The sequence below is a fragment of the Parastagonospora nodorum genome (genome assembly GCF_000146915.1).
Source record: "Parastagonospora nodorum SN15 chromosome Unknown scaffold_4, whole genome shotgun sequence".
In the NCBI taxonomy this organism is placed as follows: domain Eukaryota; kingdom Fungi; phylum Ascomycota; class Dothideomycetes; order Pleosporales; family Phaeosphaeriaceae; genus Parastagonospora; species Parastagonospora nodorum.
The window spans coordinates 466,538-486,236 of NW_001884552.1; the positions used below are offsets into that span (position 1 = coordinate 466,538).

At 52.9% G+C, this 19,699-nt stretch overlaps 6 protein-coding genes across 6 annotated transcripts; 4 read left to right on the forward strand and 2 right to left on the reverse strand.

Annotated features, from left to right (window-relative positions):
- Positions 1–1,495: 1,495 nt before the first annotated feature.
- SNOG_02772 (hypothetical protein) lies at positions 1,496–2,983 on the forward strand (the record flags this gene model as incomplete). The annotated part of the gene is made up of 6 exons (XM_001793317.1): positions 1,496–1,654; positions 1,760–1,903; positions 1,940–2,191; positions 2,273–2,418; positions 2,746–2,762; positions 2,853–2,983. The coding sequence occupies 6 exons, from the start codon at positions 1,496–1,498 to the stop codon at positions 2,981–2,983; spliced, it is 849 nt and encodes a 282-aa protein (XP_001793369.1).
- SNOG_02773 (hypothetical protein) lies at positions 2,801–5,056 on the forward strand. The gene is made up of 3 exons (XM_001793318.1): positions 2,801–3,735; positions 3,787–4,151; positions 4,205–5,056. The coding sequence occupies exons 1-3, from the start codon at positions 2,997–2,999 to the stop codon at positions 4,775–4,777; spliced, it is 1,677 nt and encodes a 558-aa protein (XP_001793370.1). The 5' UTR covers positions 2,801–2,996; the 3' UTR covers positions 4,778–5,056.
- A 626-nt stretch (positions 5,057–5,682) lies between these two features.
- On the forward strand, positions 5,683–8,166 carry SNOG_02774 (hypothetical protein). Its single transcript, XM_001793319.1, has 3 exons — positions 5,683–5,833; positions 5,885–6,939; positions 7,033–8,166. Exons 1-3 carry the CDS (start codon positions 5,753–5,755, stop codon positions 7,718–7,720), a joined length of 1,824 nt encoding a protein of 607 aa, XP_001793371.1. The 5' UTR covers positions 5,683–5,752; the 3' UTR covers positions 7,721–8,166.
- A 55-nt stretch (positions 8,167–8,221) lies between these two features.
- On the reverse strand, positions 8,222–10,905 carry SNOG_02775 (hypothetical protein; the record flags this gene model as incomplete). Its single annotated transcript, XM_001793320.1, has 3 exons — positions 8,222–9,206; positions 9,255–10,819; positions 10,887–10,905. 3 exons carry the CDS (start codon positions 10,903–10,905, stop codon positions 8,382–8,384), a joined length of 2,409 nt encoding a protein of 802 aa, XP_001793372.1. The 3' UTR covers positions 8,222–8,381.
- A 1,698-nt stretch (positions 10,906–12,603) lies between these two features.
- SNOG_02776 (hypothetical protein) lies at positions 12,604–14,832 on the forward strand (the record flags this gene model as incomplete). The annotated part of the gene is made up of 4 exons (XM_001793321.1): positions 12,604–12,727; positions 12,911–13,107; positions 13,162–13,981; positions 14,039–14,832. The coding sequence occupies 4 exons, from the start codon at positions 12,604–12,606 to the stop codon at positions 14,830–14,832; spliced, it is 1,935 nt and encodes a 644-aa protein (XP_001793373.1).
- Positions 14,833–15,030: 198 nt separating this feature from the next.
- On the reverse strand, positions 15,031–18,840 carry SNOG_02778 (hypothetical protein; the record flags this gene model as incomplete). Its single annotated transcript, XM_001793322.1, has 7 exons — positions 15,031–16,088; positions 16,158–16,289; positions 16,693–17,185; positions 17,235–17,500; positions 17,566–17,797; positions 17,847–18,295; positions 18,340–18,840. 7 exons carry the CDS (start codon positions 18,838–18,840, stop codon positions 15,285–15,287), a joined length of 2,877 nt encoding a protein of 958 aa, XP_001793374.1. The 3' UTR covers positions 15,031–15,284.
- Between the last annotated feature and the right edge of the window lie 859 nt (positions 18,841–19,699).

The window sequence follows — 19,699 nt, forward strand, 5'->3', positions numbered from 1 at the left end:
TCGAGGCTACCCGGCAGTTTGGGTTGGTTGACGGCGGGTGAGGTTGCAGAACGAACGATCGCGGTGCTGCCGTGTAAGCACAGGAGAGCGAAGACGTGGTGTAAGTTTGGGCTCGAAAGGGGCTACAATGCAGGAGTCAATTGGGCACATCCGACAACAGGAAGCAAACCACGGGCGCACCTGCCTCGCCAGCAAACACCGTGATGGAGTGCAAATGCTCCGACGTCCAACAGCTCCCCCACCATGAGCGCGGGGCGGACGGCATCCGGCGAATGCGCGGTACCTAAGCCGCTCCTGCCTTTAGTTCTGTTCCTCGGCCCAGTAGCCGAATTCGCCAACTCGTCTTCCCAAGGTCATTAGGTCATTCACAGCCGCCATGTTTGCTAGTCAAACATTTGCCTCCCCGTCCTGGTTACATGTGCTTGCCAGCACGCCGGGTCGACAAAGAGCATCTGTACCACTAGTTCGCTCGGACCGGGCTATTCGTCCCGACTGCCTGTCGGCTTTTCTGAGCTTCCCAGTCTGAGGATTTTTCTTACCCTCATATTACGTGTGCTCAACCTGAGAATTTATTGAATGCTGTCATGGGTCGAATAAGCTGGAACTCAGCTCTGGCAAATTTCAAGAATCCAGTGCCTTTCTCACAGTCAACCCTTTTATCTTGATACAAGTCTTCTCGTCATCCATGGCATCGCATCACCAGCCGAGACGACTGAAATCGACGAGTTCTTTGTTACAGCTACTAGTCAACACTTCCCGATCATGGGAGTTGAGACTCCTCGCTGCTTCAGCATTTAGCTCGCCTGCAAAGAAAAGTTGCAAGCACAGAGTTTCCTGTTTATGTCAACAAATCATGGCAGACCGCTTCATTGCACCACCGACAGAACCAAGTCCCGTGTCCCGATTGGATTCGGCCGCCCGAGATAAGCTGCCGACTCGGGAGACAGAAGGACCTCCATGATAGAGCCCCTTCCAGACTCTTCCATGGAGGACTGACACAAACGAATATCAAGAATGCCTCTGCAGCCAAATCCTAGCATCTCAGCAGCAGGTCTTGCCACATCGCCGATCGGCACAACTCCTACTCTGGGCACTGCTCGATGTTCCAGGATGGTTGCTGAAAGTTCAGGCAACTTGCATATTGCATGTCGTGTGAAGCGCCTCAGTCACACATGGAGGCACCAATGGACTATCGAGATCGCGCTGGGAACTGCTGCAGCGTCTTACTGGGTAAACGCGTCGCACTCTGCTTAGTTTTTGTTCGCCAGATGCACGATCTTGTTGAGCAATTGGCCCTGGTATCTACCCACGCCACCGGAACGAACACTAACTCCCTACCCGACGCGGGGTCCAGATTCGCTGGCTCCCGTGTTCATGCATGGACTGCCAGTCACCAGAAGCCTACTGCATCGGAATATCCCGTTTATTCTCTGTGTGTACGTTGGCTGACACATATTACTAGCATGTCTCCATCAGCAGCAGTTTGGCATGTAATATGGCCCCGATGTTGGAAGCTCTGGAAACGTACATCCAATGGTCGTTGAAGTTGAAGCTCCAAGCTAAGCACGGGACTTCGACTGCGCGTACGATTTCATTCTCAGCAGAAGCACCCATTCTTGACTCCGTGCAGAATTTCGATCGTTTGACCGTGCCAGTATAGTACTTGCAAATGGAGGTGTGTAAAGTGCTCTGAACGCTGTACGTACAGAACACATTTCGAAACGAATGGCCTCACAAGTGTGTGGCTATCGCTGCGTAGAGCTCCAGGGCGCGCTCTGTAAACGGTTTAGATGAGCAAATCACCACAGGGAATGCTCTCGGAATAGCCGTTGTTTCTCCCATTAGGTCTCCTCCTAGATTGAGTCGCATACCACAAGGCTCTGAATTGTTGCAGACATCTGTGGTACGTAGCATTGAGACACGGCTCACAAAATGGCAGGCGGGAGAAAGACGGGAATCGTACGGGGACCTGGTCATAGATGAATTCAACAAATTTCCCACGCTCGGCCGGCAGAATGATGTACCGGATGCTTTGTTGCGGATCGCCGACTCCTACATGTGTTCTGAGTGGTTCCAACAATGGCTACTCACTACAGCTCAGGAGCTCAGGAGCTCTGACTTAGCGAGTCAAGATAGAGACAGAAGTCGAGATTGTCTCCCCATTAAGTTCAAATGTCGTGAGCGTCGTATGGTAAGTGGTTAAGCAATATTTGTTTCGAATTTGTGGGTACGAGCTGAGCATGGACGATGATTATGCTCGGATGTTGTGCAGGTCGCAGCCAGGAGTGTGAGCAGGAAGATCTCGTACACATTTCTCCCCGTAGGACTGCTTGGGTATTGGGTTGCGTATCTTACTGCATTTCCACTGGGAGCATCTATCACCTATGACGTCAATTTTCGTTGCTATGCACAGAAGTCGTAAGTATATTTTCGGAGGCTCGCAAGTTTCGGCGCCTCAAAGCTGAGCGATAAGAAGAACAGCGGGGCGATTGTCCAACCTTCAACCAGGGGTTTTCCATCCTGAAGATCATGTCATGCTCTCCGAGATATTTCCTACAATCCCTCGTGCGAAGATCAAGCCATCGGCCAAATGGGGCAGACACTATGCTAGCTTGCCGAAGTTAGCGAGGCTCTTCCCGTGAACATCACGTTTAAGCTTCCTCTTGTGACTTCTCCGAGCAAACTCCGTCTGATACAACATCATCTCCAGTTTTGTTAACAGGGCGCAAACTCTTTCAATGACAGGTCCCATATATATATCAGTATGTCGCTCACCCAAGATGCAGCACATAACAGCCAAGTCTCATCAGCGTTGCATTGACACTCCTGCACGCTTTGCTTGTATATTGAAGCATCCTCGTTCACTTATTCGACTTCGACACCGATACAACTAGTCATAGCTCAACAATCACCGCGCATCTCGGCAATCCTCTTCACACCACAATACACGCATAAATACGTGCCACCGGTCCTCGAGGCCTGATTTTGCTCTCAATATGGCGGAAGGAGCGTTCAGACAGCCCACACATCCCGAACACGCACCAACAAGCGATAATGCTTCTGAAGTCACACACGTAGAAGCCGAAAAGCTTGAACCGATCCGTCGTGAGCCAACGATTGAAGATGTGATCAATCTTCCAATTCGACAACTTAGCAACGAAGCGAACTTGAACGAATACACACAGGAGACGATCGATGGTCGCTTGCAAGAAACGCGCACCAATGCGACCGGCAACATCGAACGCTACGAGCTGGTGACATTCAAGATAGACGACCCAGAGAACCCGAAGAACTTCTCAAAAGCTTACAAGTGGTGGTGCACCATGTGTGTTGCCATCACTTGCTTTGCTGTAGCTTTCAATTCGGCCGTCATCACTGCCGACCTTGAAGGCGTTGGAGCGGAGTTCAACGTCAGTGAGGAAGTCACTTTGCTCACCATCACACTTTTCGTTCTCGGATTTGGCGTCGGACCAATGGTGTTTGCCCCCGCGTCTGAAGTCTGGGGACGTCGTCCGGTCTACGGGGTCACATTGGCGCTCGCTGTGATCTTCACCATCCCAGGTGCAGTTGCCAAAAACATTGAAACACTACTTTGTACTCGCTTCATCGCGGGAGTTGCCTTCAGTGCCCCCATGAGTTTGGTTGGAGGCACATTGGTTGACCTTTGGAGGAATGAGGAGCGAGGTGTTCCTATGGCTGCCTTTTCTGCCGCGCCGTTCATCGGACCTGGTGTCGGTAAGTGATTTGATGTGCCCTGAACGACTTCATTCTAATGCTTGACCATAGGACCACTTGTTGGAGGTTACCTTTCTGAAGCTGGAGGATGGAGATGGCTTTACTGGATCCAGCTCATTCTAAGTGCCGTCGTCTGGGTTCTCATCACGTTCACTGTGCCGGAGACATATGCCCCTAGGCTCCTGGCCGATCGCGCAAAGAAGCTTCGCAAGGAGACTGGGGATGCGAAATATGTCACCGAGCAGGATCTCGACTCGCGACCCTTCACGCAGCAGCTCACGATCTTCCTGCTCCGACCTTTCCAGCTCCTGTTCCGAGAACTGATTGTTTTCTTCATCTCGTTATACATGAGTGTTTTGTACGGTCTTCTGTACATGTTCTTTATCGCCTATCCCATCGTCTACCAGAAGGGCAAGGTACGTTACCTTAACGCGACTTGGTATGGGCCGTACGCTGACAACCAGTACAGGGTTATAGCGCTGGCACAACAGGGCTTATGTTCATTCCGCTCATCGTCGGCGTGCTACTGTCGGCTGCTTGCGCACCTCTCGTCAACAAACACTATCTTGGGATTTCCAAGAAGTACAATGGTCACCCTCCCGCAGAAGCACGCCTCATTCCCATGATGTGTTCGTGTTGGTTCATTCCCATTGGTGTCTTTATTTTCGCGTGGACGTCATACGAAGATATGCACTGGGCCGGCCCTGCTATGGGTGGACTTTCTGTCGGGTTCGGTTTCATCTTCTTGTACAACTCGGCCAACAACTACCTTGTCGACTCGTACCAGCATCAAGCAGCGTCAGCGCTGGCGGCGAAAACGTTCCTACGATCCATCTGGGGCGCGGCCTGCGTCCTCTTCACCGTGCAGATGTACGACAGGCTGGGCAAGCAGTGGGCAAGCTCGCTGCTTGGATTCATTGGCGTAGCTTGCTGCGCAATTCCGTTTGTGTTCTACTTCTTCGGCTCGCGCATCCGAGCGCACTCACACTACGCGTATTCTGCGGATGAAGAGAACCAGCCAGTCGAGAAGCAGGGTGCTTAGAAAGCTATCGAGTCGCCGCATGCTTGACGAGAACAGGTGCATCGGGCCTTGATGGAATCGATCGGTGGCTTGATCGGTGCTGCTGTGTTTGGATAGAGTTGAAAATGTGGCGGTCATGGTGGTGTTTTTACGCTTACATTGCATTGCATGGCGTTGAGTTTCGGAGCATTCGGAGGCTTTCGATAAGGCGAATTTAATAGCTGGTATACCCATATAGAACTCAAAGTTAAAACAAGATCTGCTAAGCAGCTTCGATTTCATACAGAACCTGGCGTCAGATATGCTAGCATTATGTGTGCCATTGACATGAGAAAGAACTGCCGTGAAGTTGTCAGATGGTAGTTAGAAATCAAGCCTTCTTAGACCGTGACTAACGATTATGATCGCTCGTGCCAGGTGATCCCTGTCGTACAAGCGAAGGCCCGAAGCACCGTTAGTCTATCCAGCGCATCCAGCGCGTCACATCCACCAACTCCGAATCCCACCCGAGGCTCGGAACATCAGATGGACGACGACGAGTCGAATTCGCAGCAGGGACCGTCGCAGTCGCAGTCGCATGCGCATGCGCCAGCGTCTGGCTTCATGGACACACCGCCACGCGCAGATGTCGACGAGATCCTGCGACGGAAGCGGAAGGCCAGGGAATACAAGGTAAGCATGAGTGCGCAAGTGTGAAGTCATGCGCGAGCGAGGGGAAGACATATAAATTTGAAGAAGAGACGGCGGTGAAAGAGAGGGTGTTCCTTTGCCAAATTGGGCTACAGAACCCGGCGCATTAAAACATGGAGCATGCTAACGGCTTGCTGCCCCACGGACTTGTACTAACTACTCCCCCAGGCCTGCTATCCATGCCGCCAGAGAAAAGTGAAATGCGACCAGACGGTGCCGTGCAAGACGTGCGTCGTGCGCGAACACCCAGAGCTATGTACCTACCACCCACCGAGCGAGTCGCATCCGCCGGCGAAGCGGATAACCATGGGACTGGCCCAGACGGGACATGACTTCTCGAACGGCATGGTCCATATACATGGAGGCACAGTCACATTGCCGCGAGAGGTGCGCATTACGTGGAGCCAGAGGAATTGTGCATAGTGCTGACTGTAGCAGGACTGGGAGCGCATCTGCGCCAAACTCCAGCAAGCAGAAAAGTCGCTCGGCGAGCTGAAGAACTCGATCAGCAGCGTCGCTGAGATACCGCCTCCCACCAACGGCTTCTCTCCCTCGGGATCGGGAAACACTTCGCTAGCAGCGGCAGCACCCATCGACGGCGAGCAAAGCCATGTCCGAACGCAAGGAATACACACGCGCAACGACATGACGGGCCAGACGATTCACATCGGGCCCAGCTCGGTTCCTGCACTTGTCATGGCATTGGGCCGGGGGAACACAGAGTGGGCGCCGGGTGTGCAAGATCTCCTGGGTAAGAAGAGCATGCTGCCAATATTCGGTCTTGACAACGAGAGCGCTACGTACCCGTTCGTCGACCTATGGGGCCTGCCACACGGATCGATAGCCCGCGCTCATGAGCTCGCAAATGCGCTTCCAAGCGACTCGGAAGTCCTCAGCTTCTTCCGGTGCTACCGCGAGACTGCCCATGTCGTGTACCCCGCAGTGTCAGACATCGAGGGAATCGAATCGGACTTGATGCTCTTCCTCATCCAGCGCGCAAGCTCACAAGGCACAGACGGCATTACAGACCAGCAGATCTATGGTAAAGACCTGCACTGGATAGGTCTGGTATTCGCCATACTGGCTTCGGGATGCCAATGCTCGACACTGTCGCGGCGCGAGAGGGAGTTGACATCCCAAGTCTATGTGTGCTGTAGCTTCGAATGCCTCCGCTTCACCAACTTTTTGTCGCACGCGACACTCGAAAATATACAGACTCTGCTCATTCTGGGCAACGTCATCTCCAACAATATGAACGCGGGGGTGGCATGGAGCTTGATGGGCTTGACTGTCCGTCTCTCGCAAACACTGGGTCTGCATCGCATGTGCCCGCCATCAACACCTATCCAGCAAAAGGTCACGCGAAGCAAAGTCTGGTGGGCACTCCTATGGCAGGACTCTCTTCTTTCGGTGTCGTACGACCGCGCATCCTCCACCACAACAATCGACCACACGGTACCTCTGTCTCAACATACCGCACCCGGCACAAGGACGTATGTTGAAAGCATGTATCGACTGTGCAAAGTAGGACTCGATATTGTCCGCGAACGTCAGCGACCGCAAAACTCGCACGATTCTTTAATCAGAATCACCGAGCACCGGAACGAACTTCAAGAAATCATGATCGATGCAGCCGACTACCTCAAAGACTCGCGAAGATGTCGCTCGATGCGCGACCAACTCGAGCACTGGGCTCTATACCTGCACATTTCGTACATCACATCCGAGCTCTGCCGACCCGCCATTAGCCCAGCAACCGCCGGCTTCGACCTCTCCAAGACCCTGCGAAAGACATGTATCGATAGCCTCACAAACACGGTCGAAGCCTTCCTCGGCCTCCAAAACATGACCCCCTTCGCCACCCGCTCCTGGTCCGCCGTCCACCGCTCCCTCAGCTCAGCGCTCCTCCTCGGCATCCTCGGCGAACACAACCGCAACGAGCGCGCCCGCGGCCTCCTCCAAAACGTCATCCAAGTCCTCTCCGACGTGACCAAAGACGTCGACCCCGCGGAAATGGCCACGCCCATCACGCGCTCCGTGTCGGCGCTTGAGCGCTTGCTCAGGATTACGTCGACGCATAATCGCAAGACGAGCGAGTCGGGCTCGCAGGCCTCGCCGACGATGCATGTTTTCACGGCGGATGATATCAATAGCGCGCTGGTTAATGGTGATGGACATCTTTTCTCGCAGTCCCCGTTGCTCGGGCTCGAGCTGGATTCGTCGCCGTATGCGCTCATGGAATCGATTGTATGGGGCGCACAGAAGACGCCTTGAACGGTTGCATGTGGTGGGAAATTCAGATCTAGAAAACGTAGATGACGAGGATGATGCGACTCGTGCTCCGCGCTGCATCGTATGGCAGGAACCGTTGGTGGAGACAGGAGCGGAGTCACGCACGACCTTGGTGAGCGACGATTCGCCAGCTGAGGACGTTGACATGAAGTTCCGGCACCGTATGAGCATCGGCGAATGTGAAGATGATGGTGGTGATGACATGAGAACAGCGCATGGCGCTCACCGAAGAAGAGAAGAAAAAGAAGCGCCATCTCGGCAACATGAGCGATGACAAAAGCACTGTTTTTTTATGTAAGATATCCCATTCACGGCGCGAATGTGTCAACTTTCCACAAGCGCGTTGCGTGGGCATACCATGCCGCGAGATTACAATTCAAACACAAAGTAGAGGCCAAGAGGCACCATCATCCAGAGATCACGTTCACACTGCCCTATTCCTCACGCATGCATGTGACATCGACAAACCAACATGCCAGAATACACAATCATTAACTATTCATTCGAATCTCTCGATCTAAGGGGAATCACAATATCTCGGGGCAAAGCCGGAATCAGCACTGCCTTAGCCTTGGAAGATTCTCAAGCTCCAATACGCCAAATATAACCCTCTCAAAGCACAAACGTTAGCCGTGAAAAGTCCCTAGTAAGGACTATTCACAATCTCATTGCGGCCTAGATAGCTGCCACGCACGCCACTGCGCCTATTCGCTCCCACACGTGATGGCGTAGCGATACTCTCGCGCGTCGGCTTCTGCAAGGCGCGTCGAGCCACCATGTCGACCTCATTCGGCAGCGCAACAATGAGGTTCTTGTCGGAGCCAAACTTGAAGTTATCGGCCTTGACCTCCTCGGCGTAACGCTTGATGTTGTATGGATCCTTGCGGTTCGCGATGATCTTCTTCATGCTCCAGGTGACGATGAAAGGACCCGTGGCGGTGATGATGGTGGTTTCCTTGTCGTCGACACCTGTGTTGAAGTGAGCGGTGGTGAAGGAGATGGGTGCCTTGGTCTCATGCTGGAATTGCGCAACGTGAGCTGGTGTAAGAGCTAGACGGCGCGGCTGGGGCTTATCGTCCTTTGCAAAGGCCTTTTCGAAGCCGAGTTTGCCGTCGTTCTTGCCACCCTTCTGGAGTGCGTCGATGAGAAGGAGGTAAGTTCGGGTAGTAGCAAGGACCCAGCGACCGTCTGCTGAGACGTCCATGCCGATGATCGGATCACCAAGGGCGGGGATGAGCGTCTTCGCGTTGATTCCAAGCCTGTCGAATAGACGGATATCTCCCTTCTCAGAAGCTACAGCAATATGACCCTTCTCTGTTGTAGCAGCGGCGGAGAAAGCGTTCTTGGTAGCGTATTGCTTGAGCTGGTCATCGACCAACTTGTTGCCTGCCAAGCGCGGGTCGATGCGGTAGAGGGCGTTCCCTGATAGACCCAGGAAGGTCTTCTCTCCGCTCATTTGCGCAAATTTCTATGTAATGGTTAGCTACTTCCTTGTGTATAGGAGAAATTGACTTACGCTCTCAGGCGCAAAGACCTTGACTGGAATGTCGTCATGAACATTCCATTCATCAACAACCTTTCCAGTCTCCAGATCCATGCGGTAAAGCGCGTTGGGGTTGTCCAAATTCTGGAGAATCATGTCTTGATCCTGCTGGTGAAGCATGACCTTGTTGGGGTTGAAGGCCTTGCCCTTGGGTGTCATGACATTTGATATGGTAGTGGAGAACTGGAGTTGGTTGTCTGCGGTGTGCTTGAAGACACCAATTTTGTTTCCTCGCACCACAAAAGACCTGTCGTGCTTGTAGCCAACCGCCAGCTGGGAGTTCTCGGCGCCGTCCTTGGGACCAGTTTCCACATCGTCTTCAGATTCGTCTGAGTCGTAGTGTTCGCTGCGCTGATCGTCTGCGCTCTCGAACTCTTCCTCGTACTCTTCTTCTTCCTGCTCTTCTTCGGGCGCATCTTCCATGGTCAAGTCTTGGAAAGCTTCCAGAACATAGTCGCGGTTCGTAGACGGCGCCTTCGCCCATTTGGTCTGGTGAAGATGTTCCCACAGAGACTGCATGACTCCCTGCTGCATGTTTTCAAGCTCTTCCTGCTCCTTAAACTTCAGAAGCCACGAGTACGCGGAGCCATCCTCTAGGTAGTGATTGAAGATGAATGACTTGTATTCGTAGTTGAAGACAGGGTTGATGTCCTCGATGATGGGTTGGCCGAGCCACTCGCGTTCCTCGCCAACGATATGGAGCCAGTATTCCCAGCTGCCAAGCTCGGTCACTTCAACATGGACCCTGGAATCTTGTAGGATGAAGGTGCCAGACGGGAAGTCGAACAGATGGAGTTCGGCCTGACCCTCTGCAAGTATTCCCACGGCATCTGGTTTCGCAACAGATGGCGGGGCAGCCGTCGGATCTTCTGTAACCTCGGGTGCCTTGCCCTTGCCTGCCGCCTTCTTTGCCATCTTTTCCTTTGTGGTATTTGGAAACAGCTCTTCGGCCGGTGGGGCTATAGCGGGGAGGATAGCTGAGCTTGTGGGACTCGCTATGGGACTCGCGTCTGGGATGGGCTCTTCGTAGTATGAGAGGGCTTCGAGATCGTCTTCGGTTGCGTGTTCGTGGCTCCTCCGGTACTTGCGCTCGTAGACACACTGTAGAGCTACACGCTCGAATAGCGCTGCGGTCTCAGGCTTGATGGACGTGTCGCAAACAAACTCCCAGAGGTCGTCGACGTCACCGCTGAGATCGCGCCAGGCAAAGATCTTCTCGCCAGTCGAGCGGACGTCAGTGCGGAACTGAAGGCCCTCGTCGAGTAGAAACGTCTTCTCGTCCTTATCCGCGGCTAACGCGTCGAGCGCTGCGTCTTCGCCACCTTCTTCTAGCAAGTCTTCTTCGCCCTCCTCGTATGCGCGCTGGATGACGAGCTGGTACTGGAACTCCTGTCCTGTGCGGCGGATGGTAGCAGCGGCGTCCTTGAAAATGAGCTCAGAGTAGCCCTTGACGGAGCGAGGGCGAACGAGGTAGAGCTGGCCCTGGGGGATTTCGACAATAGTTTCCTTGGAGCTGTCGCCGAAGACGAATTTACTCACTGTTACATGCGAGTTAGTGTCATCTCATCTTCCACCAGAGCGGGGGAGGGGCAAACACAAACATACGGTTACGGAGCATAAACATTGCGAGATCAGCTTGGAGTGGCGTGACAGTAGTAAGCTTGGCCGCCTATATGAGCTTGAGTAGACGGCGCGCGCAGGATTGCATTAAGTCGATGTGAACAACTTCCAAGGCCCAGTAAATGTTATGATGCTAGAGGACCCTGACCAGGCCAATGTTTCGCTTAGCGCAGACGATATCGTCATAGTGCACGTGACCGTAGGCAGCACTCCACTCTTTCAGCCTTACTGGACTTACCACAAGGCTTGAACGGACCAATCAGATTTAAACACTAAGTACCGTGGCTGTGATCTATTTGTCGAGCATTGGAGTTGTTCTCGTGACTACCCGTGGACGCATTCCTTGTGCACGTGATCCGTTGAACCATCCTCTGCGACCACACGCCTCCTTCAGCAGTCCTCGCATTGGCAATCCAGCGTAGACATCTCCACAGATCTCGGCACCGAGAACTTTGCCAGCCGTCTACGGAACAGACCCGGCGCCCCTAGGCCTAGCTCCACCTCCTTCGTACCCGCTGGCTCGTCCAGACCGTCCTCTGTGTGGTCGACGCCAACCAAGCCGCTTATGTCGCCGAGTCTGTTCAGATCGTTCTCACTTGTGGGAGCCAAGGGACGGAATGGCCCCCTTGTCCTAGCTACTTGTAATCCTCGCTACTGCTAGTGGATCGAGCATGGTCGTCCAGGGCGGTACTTGATATATGTACCAGGCCAGGTATGCTAAGCCTATCAGTTGCAACAGTGTTATGACCGATATGATGACCAGGCCAGAAGTGGAGACATTTGCACGCTGGATATGTTCGCCCAAACCGGTTTGTATTGGCCGAAAGAATAGTGCATTTGAAGCGTACTATGAAATGTGAGTTGAAATGGAAAGTGAAAAAGAGTGGCATGTAGCTTACCCATATGGTTCGGCATCATAGCCCAAGGTCTGGTACGTTGAACCCAACGATCCGAGTGTATGATTGTCGTGATGTGTCACGACTATGACGGGCTCACTTGAGACTAGAGCCTCGCAAAGAGGCTGCTGAAGCGCACCTACATCATGTCAATGAAAAGTGTGACAGGCAATGGTACTTGACAAGGAAAGCGTGACACAGAAAGATGGTGGGCAAGCTCAACTTGAGAAGGCATTGAGTATGGGGGCTTAGTGAACTAATATCCATCAAGATCTGATCGCGGTAATGTGCTGCAACCTGGCAATGACCCTAAGAACTGACAGGAAGCTCTGAATGAGTGCGGCCTAAAGATTCGGGTGACCGAACAATGCCCGTAACCTACGGCGTTACCTACGGATGAGCCAAACGTTGTTGATGCAACTGCAATGAAATGCAAGTCTGTCTCGGTGGCACACATCGGTGCAACTAAGCATTACTACTGGCGGCAAGCTGCTTCCAGATTTGATTGACAGCCAACGAATCAGGATCCCGTGAATGAAGCGCGCACGCTGTCGAGTTGAGTAGACATGTGAAATGCGTGGTTCCTATAGCGGTCTCAATGTATCTGCACGCTTAGACCAAGGAAATGGATGGCATTCGGATTGGCATCCGGTCCTGAGATTGAGCATCAAATACTTGCGAGGCCGCCTTGGTCAATAGCTGAGTTCGTACAGACGACTTTGGAGTAGCTCGAGAGAAGCGGTGGGATGTGGAGTCGTCAGGAGCTTCGCGGGGACGTGAAGGCTTACTAAGAAAGCCTTGGCATAATGCTGTCGCGCTCGACGCGACCAAAGTTTCCCAACGTCAACCGCAGGGCTATCGCGTCGGCGCATCGCAACACCAAGTCTCTCTACACACGCGGCATCGCTGTCGCATTCCACCGCCCATCATGTATGGCATGAATCAACAATACAATGCGCCCGACCCGAGTGCGCAGGTGCCGAACCATTTGGTGAGCGCATGCAATGCAACACCCTCAAGCACAACGGCTGACCGTATCCATATAGCTCACCCATGTCCACTTGATCTCATCATACCGCTTCCCAACACTGCCAACTCTCCAGCCTCCGGAAGCGCTTGAGTACCTGATCAAAGGCCCCCAAATAGTGCGTGACACGTCGCCCGTGGCATGGACCTACTTCTCTGCTCCGCCGCCAGATGGCACCGTCCTGCTCGCCTTCCAGCCCCCGCGCATGGGCACGCAATTCGCATCTGATGGTATGGTGTGGGCTGACCCCGAATCAACATACGAGCTCAACGTTCGTGGCTACGTAGGTTTCCCTTGCGCCTTGTTGTAGCCCCCAAGCTAATCGTATACGGCTCAGACGGTCCAAATCCTCATCCACAACTGTGGCTTCCACTACCCCCATGAGCCATATGCAACCCACGCCCGCTATCGCTACAGAATACTGGCCGGACCCGGCACCACGAACCCCAACCTGTGGCTCATTCACTACAGGCCCTCGGAGCCGCAGCACAGGGCCGCAGCAGCCCAGATACCCATCCCACGCGAAGTCCATGCGCAGCTGCAGATGCGCGGGCAATTGCAGGCTGCTGGTCCTCTGATGCGCAAGGAGTTCATGCTGCACGACCAAGCCAACTGGCCAAAGGTCGAGTTCGGCCAGCAGGCTATGAGGGGCCAGCAGCCATACTATAATCCTATGCAGCCCGGACGACCGTACGCTGCGCAACCACCGCCTGCGAAACGCGCGCGCCTGCCTCCTCAAGCGCAGGCACGTATGACCCAGCCGGGCAGCGCCATTGTAGACACCTCACTAGAGGAAGAGGAGAATGCGACCCAGGATGCTTTTGACTTCTTGACACCGCGCGAGATCAGCTTGTCCCGATACAAGCAACATCATGAGTGGATGGAAGAGGTCTTCTCCTCTCCATACGCTATTGGGAAGATTGCGCCTATAGACCTTGGCCTTGGCTTGATGGGTGAACTCGCCCCTTTGACAGCTGGCATTCTGGATGTACCAACTGGCGAAATTCTTGAACCCGCCAAGATCAAGAACTACTACAAACTCGACGCAGATCAGCTCAAGGATTTTGAAAAGCGCGTCACTGAGCACGCCACGAAGGAACAAGATGAAATCGACAAGATGAAGGCAGACCACGCAAGAAAAATGGCCCAGCTGAAGCGTACGCGAACTTACATCAAGGCCGAGCGGCGGTTACGGGATCTATCACGCTCAACAGATGATGATAGCGATGGCCCTGACCCTGTGGAAGAGGTGGTTCAAGACGTGGAGAAGTCACTAAATGTCACATTTGAGGCGAAGAAGTCCATTGTTTGCGTGGACAAGGGCGGTTTCATTGAAGCACAAGCCCCATCCCCGCCAAAGGCTCAAGTCAACGGCAGCGGCGAGCAGAGCAGCAACGGCGCATCCAATGGCATAGCCAACGACGGCGGCGTAGATGTCGACAACTCTGCTGCTAGCTTACTCGATCAGTACGGATCTGGGTCGCTAACAGGAACTCCCATCGGCAATGTATCATTGCCACGACTATCTCAGCCTCCCAGCCAATCTCAGTCTGCCATCGGCACGCCAAGTGCAGCCAGCAACATGCCACAGTCCACAACATTTGACCAACATGGCACATCTCTCGGCGCAGACAACGGGGATGATCTCCTGGACCTGGACGTAGAGATGTCAGGCATGCCTTCTGACGGAGAGAAAGGTGACGCATGGGGCATGGCGGACGACCAAGCCGGCACGCAACCCAGTGGCAACCCCCACCAGTCTGGTGCCAATGCCAATCCAGCAACATCTAATGCTGGCGGCATGCCTACATCAAATGTAGACGCTGATGCTGGAAGCATGTTCGACACCGCAGACTTTGGAAGTTTCGATAACCTGGACACAGCCGGTGATGCTTTGGCTGAGTATGGCAACGACGATACCATGGGGCTTGACCTTGTCGACGACTCGGCTTTTGGCGATGCATTTCATGGAACAGAGATGCAACATCACGATGAGACGGGTGATTGATTTCCCGTTTAGGAGTCTTGGGGTATCAGGCGACTTGTACAATTAAATACTTGGTCATTGGGGCGTTGATAGCACCGACGGGATACTGGTCGCAGGTGTAGCATGTTTGATATCAAAGTCTTTCTCAATTGTTCTTCATTTATCATCTTCTCTGCATTTCTATCTGCAAAGTATCGTAATCTCCAAGCTCCTCCTTACTTCTAATTGGTCGTGATCCAGGTCCTTTCCCAGTACTTCCTGGCAAATTTTTGATAACCCTATAAAGTCTCGATGCTCTCGACGATCCTAAGAAGTCGAATCTCCCTATTCTCCTTCCCCACCATGATACCGCCAAATTCCTAAATCGCAATCCGCCATCCATAATGCGCTGCATGTCCGCCACCTTCTTGGCATTGCAATTCAGAAGTAAAGGTATGTTTGGTTAACGAATGCGAACAACCGCACTGATCATACTAGCGCTTCTCTATTTGCAGATCCAACGTTCTCGCAAGCACATAAATCAGCTCGAGCCGGTCGCATTTTACTCCCTTCGCTTTGCCCATCCTCACCGCGTTGCCTACAATCGCTTCAACCTCGATTCTCCGACCCGACTGCACATCTTGCAGCATACTTGGCTCAATACCGGCGTTGGTTGGGATCCTTGCCTGAGCCCGACCAAGCTGATGCACTACCTCCTCTTTCGTTATCGCGTGCCCATGGGCCTCGGCGATGTTCTGAATCTCCACCATGACAGCAAGAAGGACATCAGAGGCCTCATTACAGCTCTGGAGTATGTCCGTGTCTTTACTGAGAGTAAGCGCGCAAATTGGGTTCCAGGAAGCGTTGATAAGAAGCTTGTACCAGCGCTTTGCCTGAACATCGTCGAAGAAAGTTGCAGTTCCGCCAGCAGCTTTCACGAGCTCAGTGAAGGCCTTAGCAGGTCCTGGCGACGCGGAAGAAGGGAAAGCGCCTATTTGCAGATTCTCTACCTCCCCGTGTTTGATTACACCACTTGGGCGCTGTGTTGCGGGCATGTACACCACGGTGCTGATAATTGGCGTGCTCACAAAAGCGTCGACGTACTCCTGTTCTATTCCAACTCCATTTTGGATGAGTACAATGGCCGTCTTCCCAGGCGTGACAGCGGGCGCTATGAGCTTTGGCACCAGTCCGGGAATCGCTTTGCTGCAGACGACGATGTAGTCGTACGGTTTACCTGAGTTTGCGGACGCCGCTTCTTCGCAGCTACGGACAACTCTGGGCTTAAATTGGATACCCTGGCCGAATATTGAGGAATTTATGGTGAAACCTTCTTTACTAACAATATCGTAGTTTGAGCGACATACTGCAGTGGCGTCTGCAACTTTGGATAGAAGCCAGAGGTAAACTGCACCTACGCTGCCTGCACCGAACAGCAGCACTTTTGGTCGGACTTCTGATGCCATTGAGTTTGAGAATATAGAAAGAAAGGGGTCGTTCTATATGCCGAATGAGAGATGCGATTTTCGTGTCAAGGACATGTTGTTACGAAGTACAACTCGCGATGTCGGTGTTCGGTTGCCGATCCGTCCCCCACTTGCCGAATCTTGTCAGCCTCCTCTGGCCCATCGTCACATTCTGTGGAAGACACTGGGTTTATCACTTTGGACATCTGTTCTGGTTGCAGCTTGTAGATTTCGATACATTATTATCTTATGCTTGAATATGGTGACTTGTGGAATTGGTTGTTATTGACCAGTGCGTGAGCTTTCATGAATATCGGTCTGCTAACCAAATTGGATAGATCAAACGCGTTCAAAACGGACTGCATGTGATACATAACTTCGATATGGCTTGCACGAAAAGCATAGCTTCCTCACCGAATCGCGCTTACACGCGAACCTCTGCACTTTTCTCGCCATATGCGGCTGCACCGTCGCTGGGAGCAGCTCTAGTAGAATAGTCTTCTCCCGCAAGAGTCTCGTCATGTAATTCGTACAGCGGCTCCATGGGAGGTACGTCCCGCCGCAGAATGTTCTTCTGGAAGTACCACGGCAGCTTTGCGCTGTAGTAACTTGCAAATTGCTTATTGCCCACATCGAACACAGTGTCTAGCTCTTCAAGAGTAAGATTTTTCGTCTCAGGGAGCAGGAAGTAGCAGTACACCCAGCCGAAGAAGTTCCACGCTGCGTACCAACCGAACGCGCCCTGTTCGGAGAAGGCTTTGACGAGCGCAGGCCATGTAAGTGAGAGAATGAAGTTGAAACCCCAGCAGACGGCAGTTGCGAATGACATTCCCACGTCACGCAGGTGCAGTGGGAAAGCCTCAGCGGAGTAGGTGAATGGCACTGGGCCTTCTCCTGGAGAGTACACAGCCATGAATGTGAAGATCGCACTATTTCATGGGTCAGTAAAGCTTGAATAATTGATAGCGTACGACTTACGCTGCAATAGATCCAAGACGGCCAGCAGTGGGGGTTCCATCAGCATTATTAGGAAGATAGAAAGACATGCCGCACCACAACAAGCAGATGCCCATAAGTGGGAAAGTTGTAAGAAGCAAGTTTCGGCGACCAAAAGTATCGATGGTATAGATGGCAGGAATTGCGAAGACGAAGTTGGTAATGCCCGTACCCATACTGGTGAGGAGGGCCTCGGAGTCGCTGAAACCGGCCTGCTTGAAGATGGACGACGAGTAGTAGGCAATGACCTGTTCACATGTCAGCAATCGAGTTCCAGATGAATGGTCGGTGTCTTATGTCGGAGAAAGCTTACATTGACACCGCAGAATTGTTGCATGAACATGACGAAAAAGGCACTCTGTGCGGCACGGCGGTTACGGCGCACACCGAAAAACTCCTTCCATGGGTTACGACCCTCTCGCTCGGCGGCTTCCACTTCGATCAACTTGTATGCGTAGTACATGTCACGCGCAGCCTGGATCTTGTGTTTTCGGAGGCGGCAGAGAGATTGGAATGCCTTGTCGAACTTGCCCTTCTCCATGTACCTGGATGACCGTTAGCATTTAGAGTCTCTAAAGCTTTCAGAGCACTCACCATCGCGGAGATTCAGGGCAGAAGTAGACCTGAATGCATACGATGAAAGGAGGGATACTGGTGCTACCCAACATCCACCTCCATTGGGAGTACGGGCCGAGAAAGTCGGTGTCTTGGAAGCCCACAGATACGATGAAACCTAACATAATACCGAATGCGGTCCACATCTGCCACATCATTGTCAAAGCACCACGAATATTCTTCGGCGCAGACTCTGCAGCGTAGACGGGAGTGGTCGAGGACTTTGCTCCGACGGCGAAACCGAGAAAGAATCGCGAAATGAGCAGGTTAGGCCAGTTGTTGGCCGCAGCCATCCATATACCAGTAATGAACGAGATGATGCAGGAAATGAAGATGGTACCACGACGTCCAAAGTATTTGTTGAGGGGCGCGTTCGACCAACAACCGATGAGAGCGGAGCACAGGTATGGGGCACCGTTAAGCAAACCCTTATGAAGTCAGCGATGCCTCCGAAGACTCAAATGCGACTTACCTGGAGCCAGACATCTGTGATACCAAATTCTTCAAAGTAGAAGAGCTGAGCACCGTTGACGGCAGTTTGGTCCATACCCTGCACGATGGCAGATCCAGCACAAAGTACGACCAGGAAGTACAGCATGAAAGGCTGACTCCAGCGGTGTGTAGTCTCGTGTCGCAGCCATTCTTTCTCCTCCTCGCTGAGGATATTAACGTACTCGAACCCATCATCTCGCTGTCCCACACGAGCGATCAAAGCGCCCTTACGAAACGAGTCGAGGTCTTCAGTGAGTCCTTTCTCAGCACACCATGTTTCGACGTCAATAAGGACTTGTTCTTCGGTAAATCCAGTCAGGGGGTTGCGTAGCTTTGCGGCGACAGAAGCTTTTCGTGGCGCACTGGAGGCATGGTTTGCGTCCTCCGTGTGGCGTGTAGTTCCAAGGTCGGTCTTACTGCTGTTGCCCGAGGACGAAAGTCCCGGCTCAGTAGCCTCGATATCAGGCTTACGCTCAGGCATGATGGAGGATGATGTGCAGTATCGATCCCAAAATGTATCAAGCACTCTCCCTGGAGGAGGGATCGTAGAAGAATGGAGCAAAACGTGTGACAAGACGCCAGGAGATCACAGTGGACCTGTGTTATATACTCAAGGACTTGCGCGCTCAGGCAAGCCTTTCTTACCCGCTTTTCTACAGAAACATGGGTCCGCCATCACTGGGGCAGAATGAGGGCCCCCATGGGCGGTTTCTCCACACGACAAGTTGTATTGGCGCATGTAACCATACCTCGAAACCAGACAGCGGGGTGCCCGGTCCAAGACTTGGTTTCTGATGTTCGCTGAGAGATATCATCTGGGAAGATGTCATAGCGGGTCCTGGAAGCATGTTGAGTTGGCTGGGCGGAGGCATAACGCCCCCTTGGCAGCGGAGTGCCTCTGGGCGGACTCGCGGCGGCCAAGAGTGCACGTGAGTTCTGTTCATAGAACGCCTGACGGTGCGCAACGCCCTTCCAATCATCAAAGGTCGGATCTCGCTTGATGATGGAAAGATGGGGATGTTGGCGACCGCGGGATGCCGATGCTCGTTGGCCTAGCCTGCGGCTCTTGGGGTGTACTTGGCGACGACGATCTGCTTCCCGATTCGGCATACCGTTTGCTGAAGACGATGCCTAAGTTCCGGACACCAAGCCTCCAAAGCACAACTTGCACATACTCTGGTCGAGCTCATAGTGTACTTCCGCGTACCTACACGACTATTGTACTTTGAAACGATCGTAATCGTCTTTTGTAGGACCACGAACACCGCTACCTGACCATGTTCGTTTCTAGGAAATTCTAGGATGCTGAGTAGATGGCGAATGATCGGCGATGACCCTGC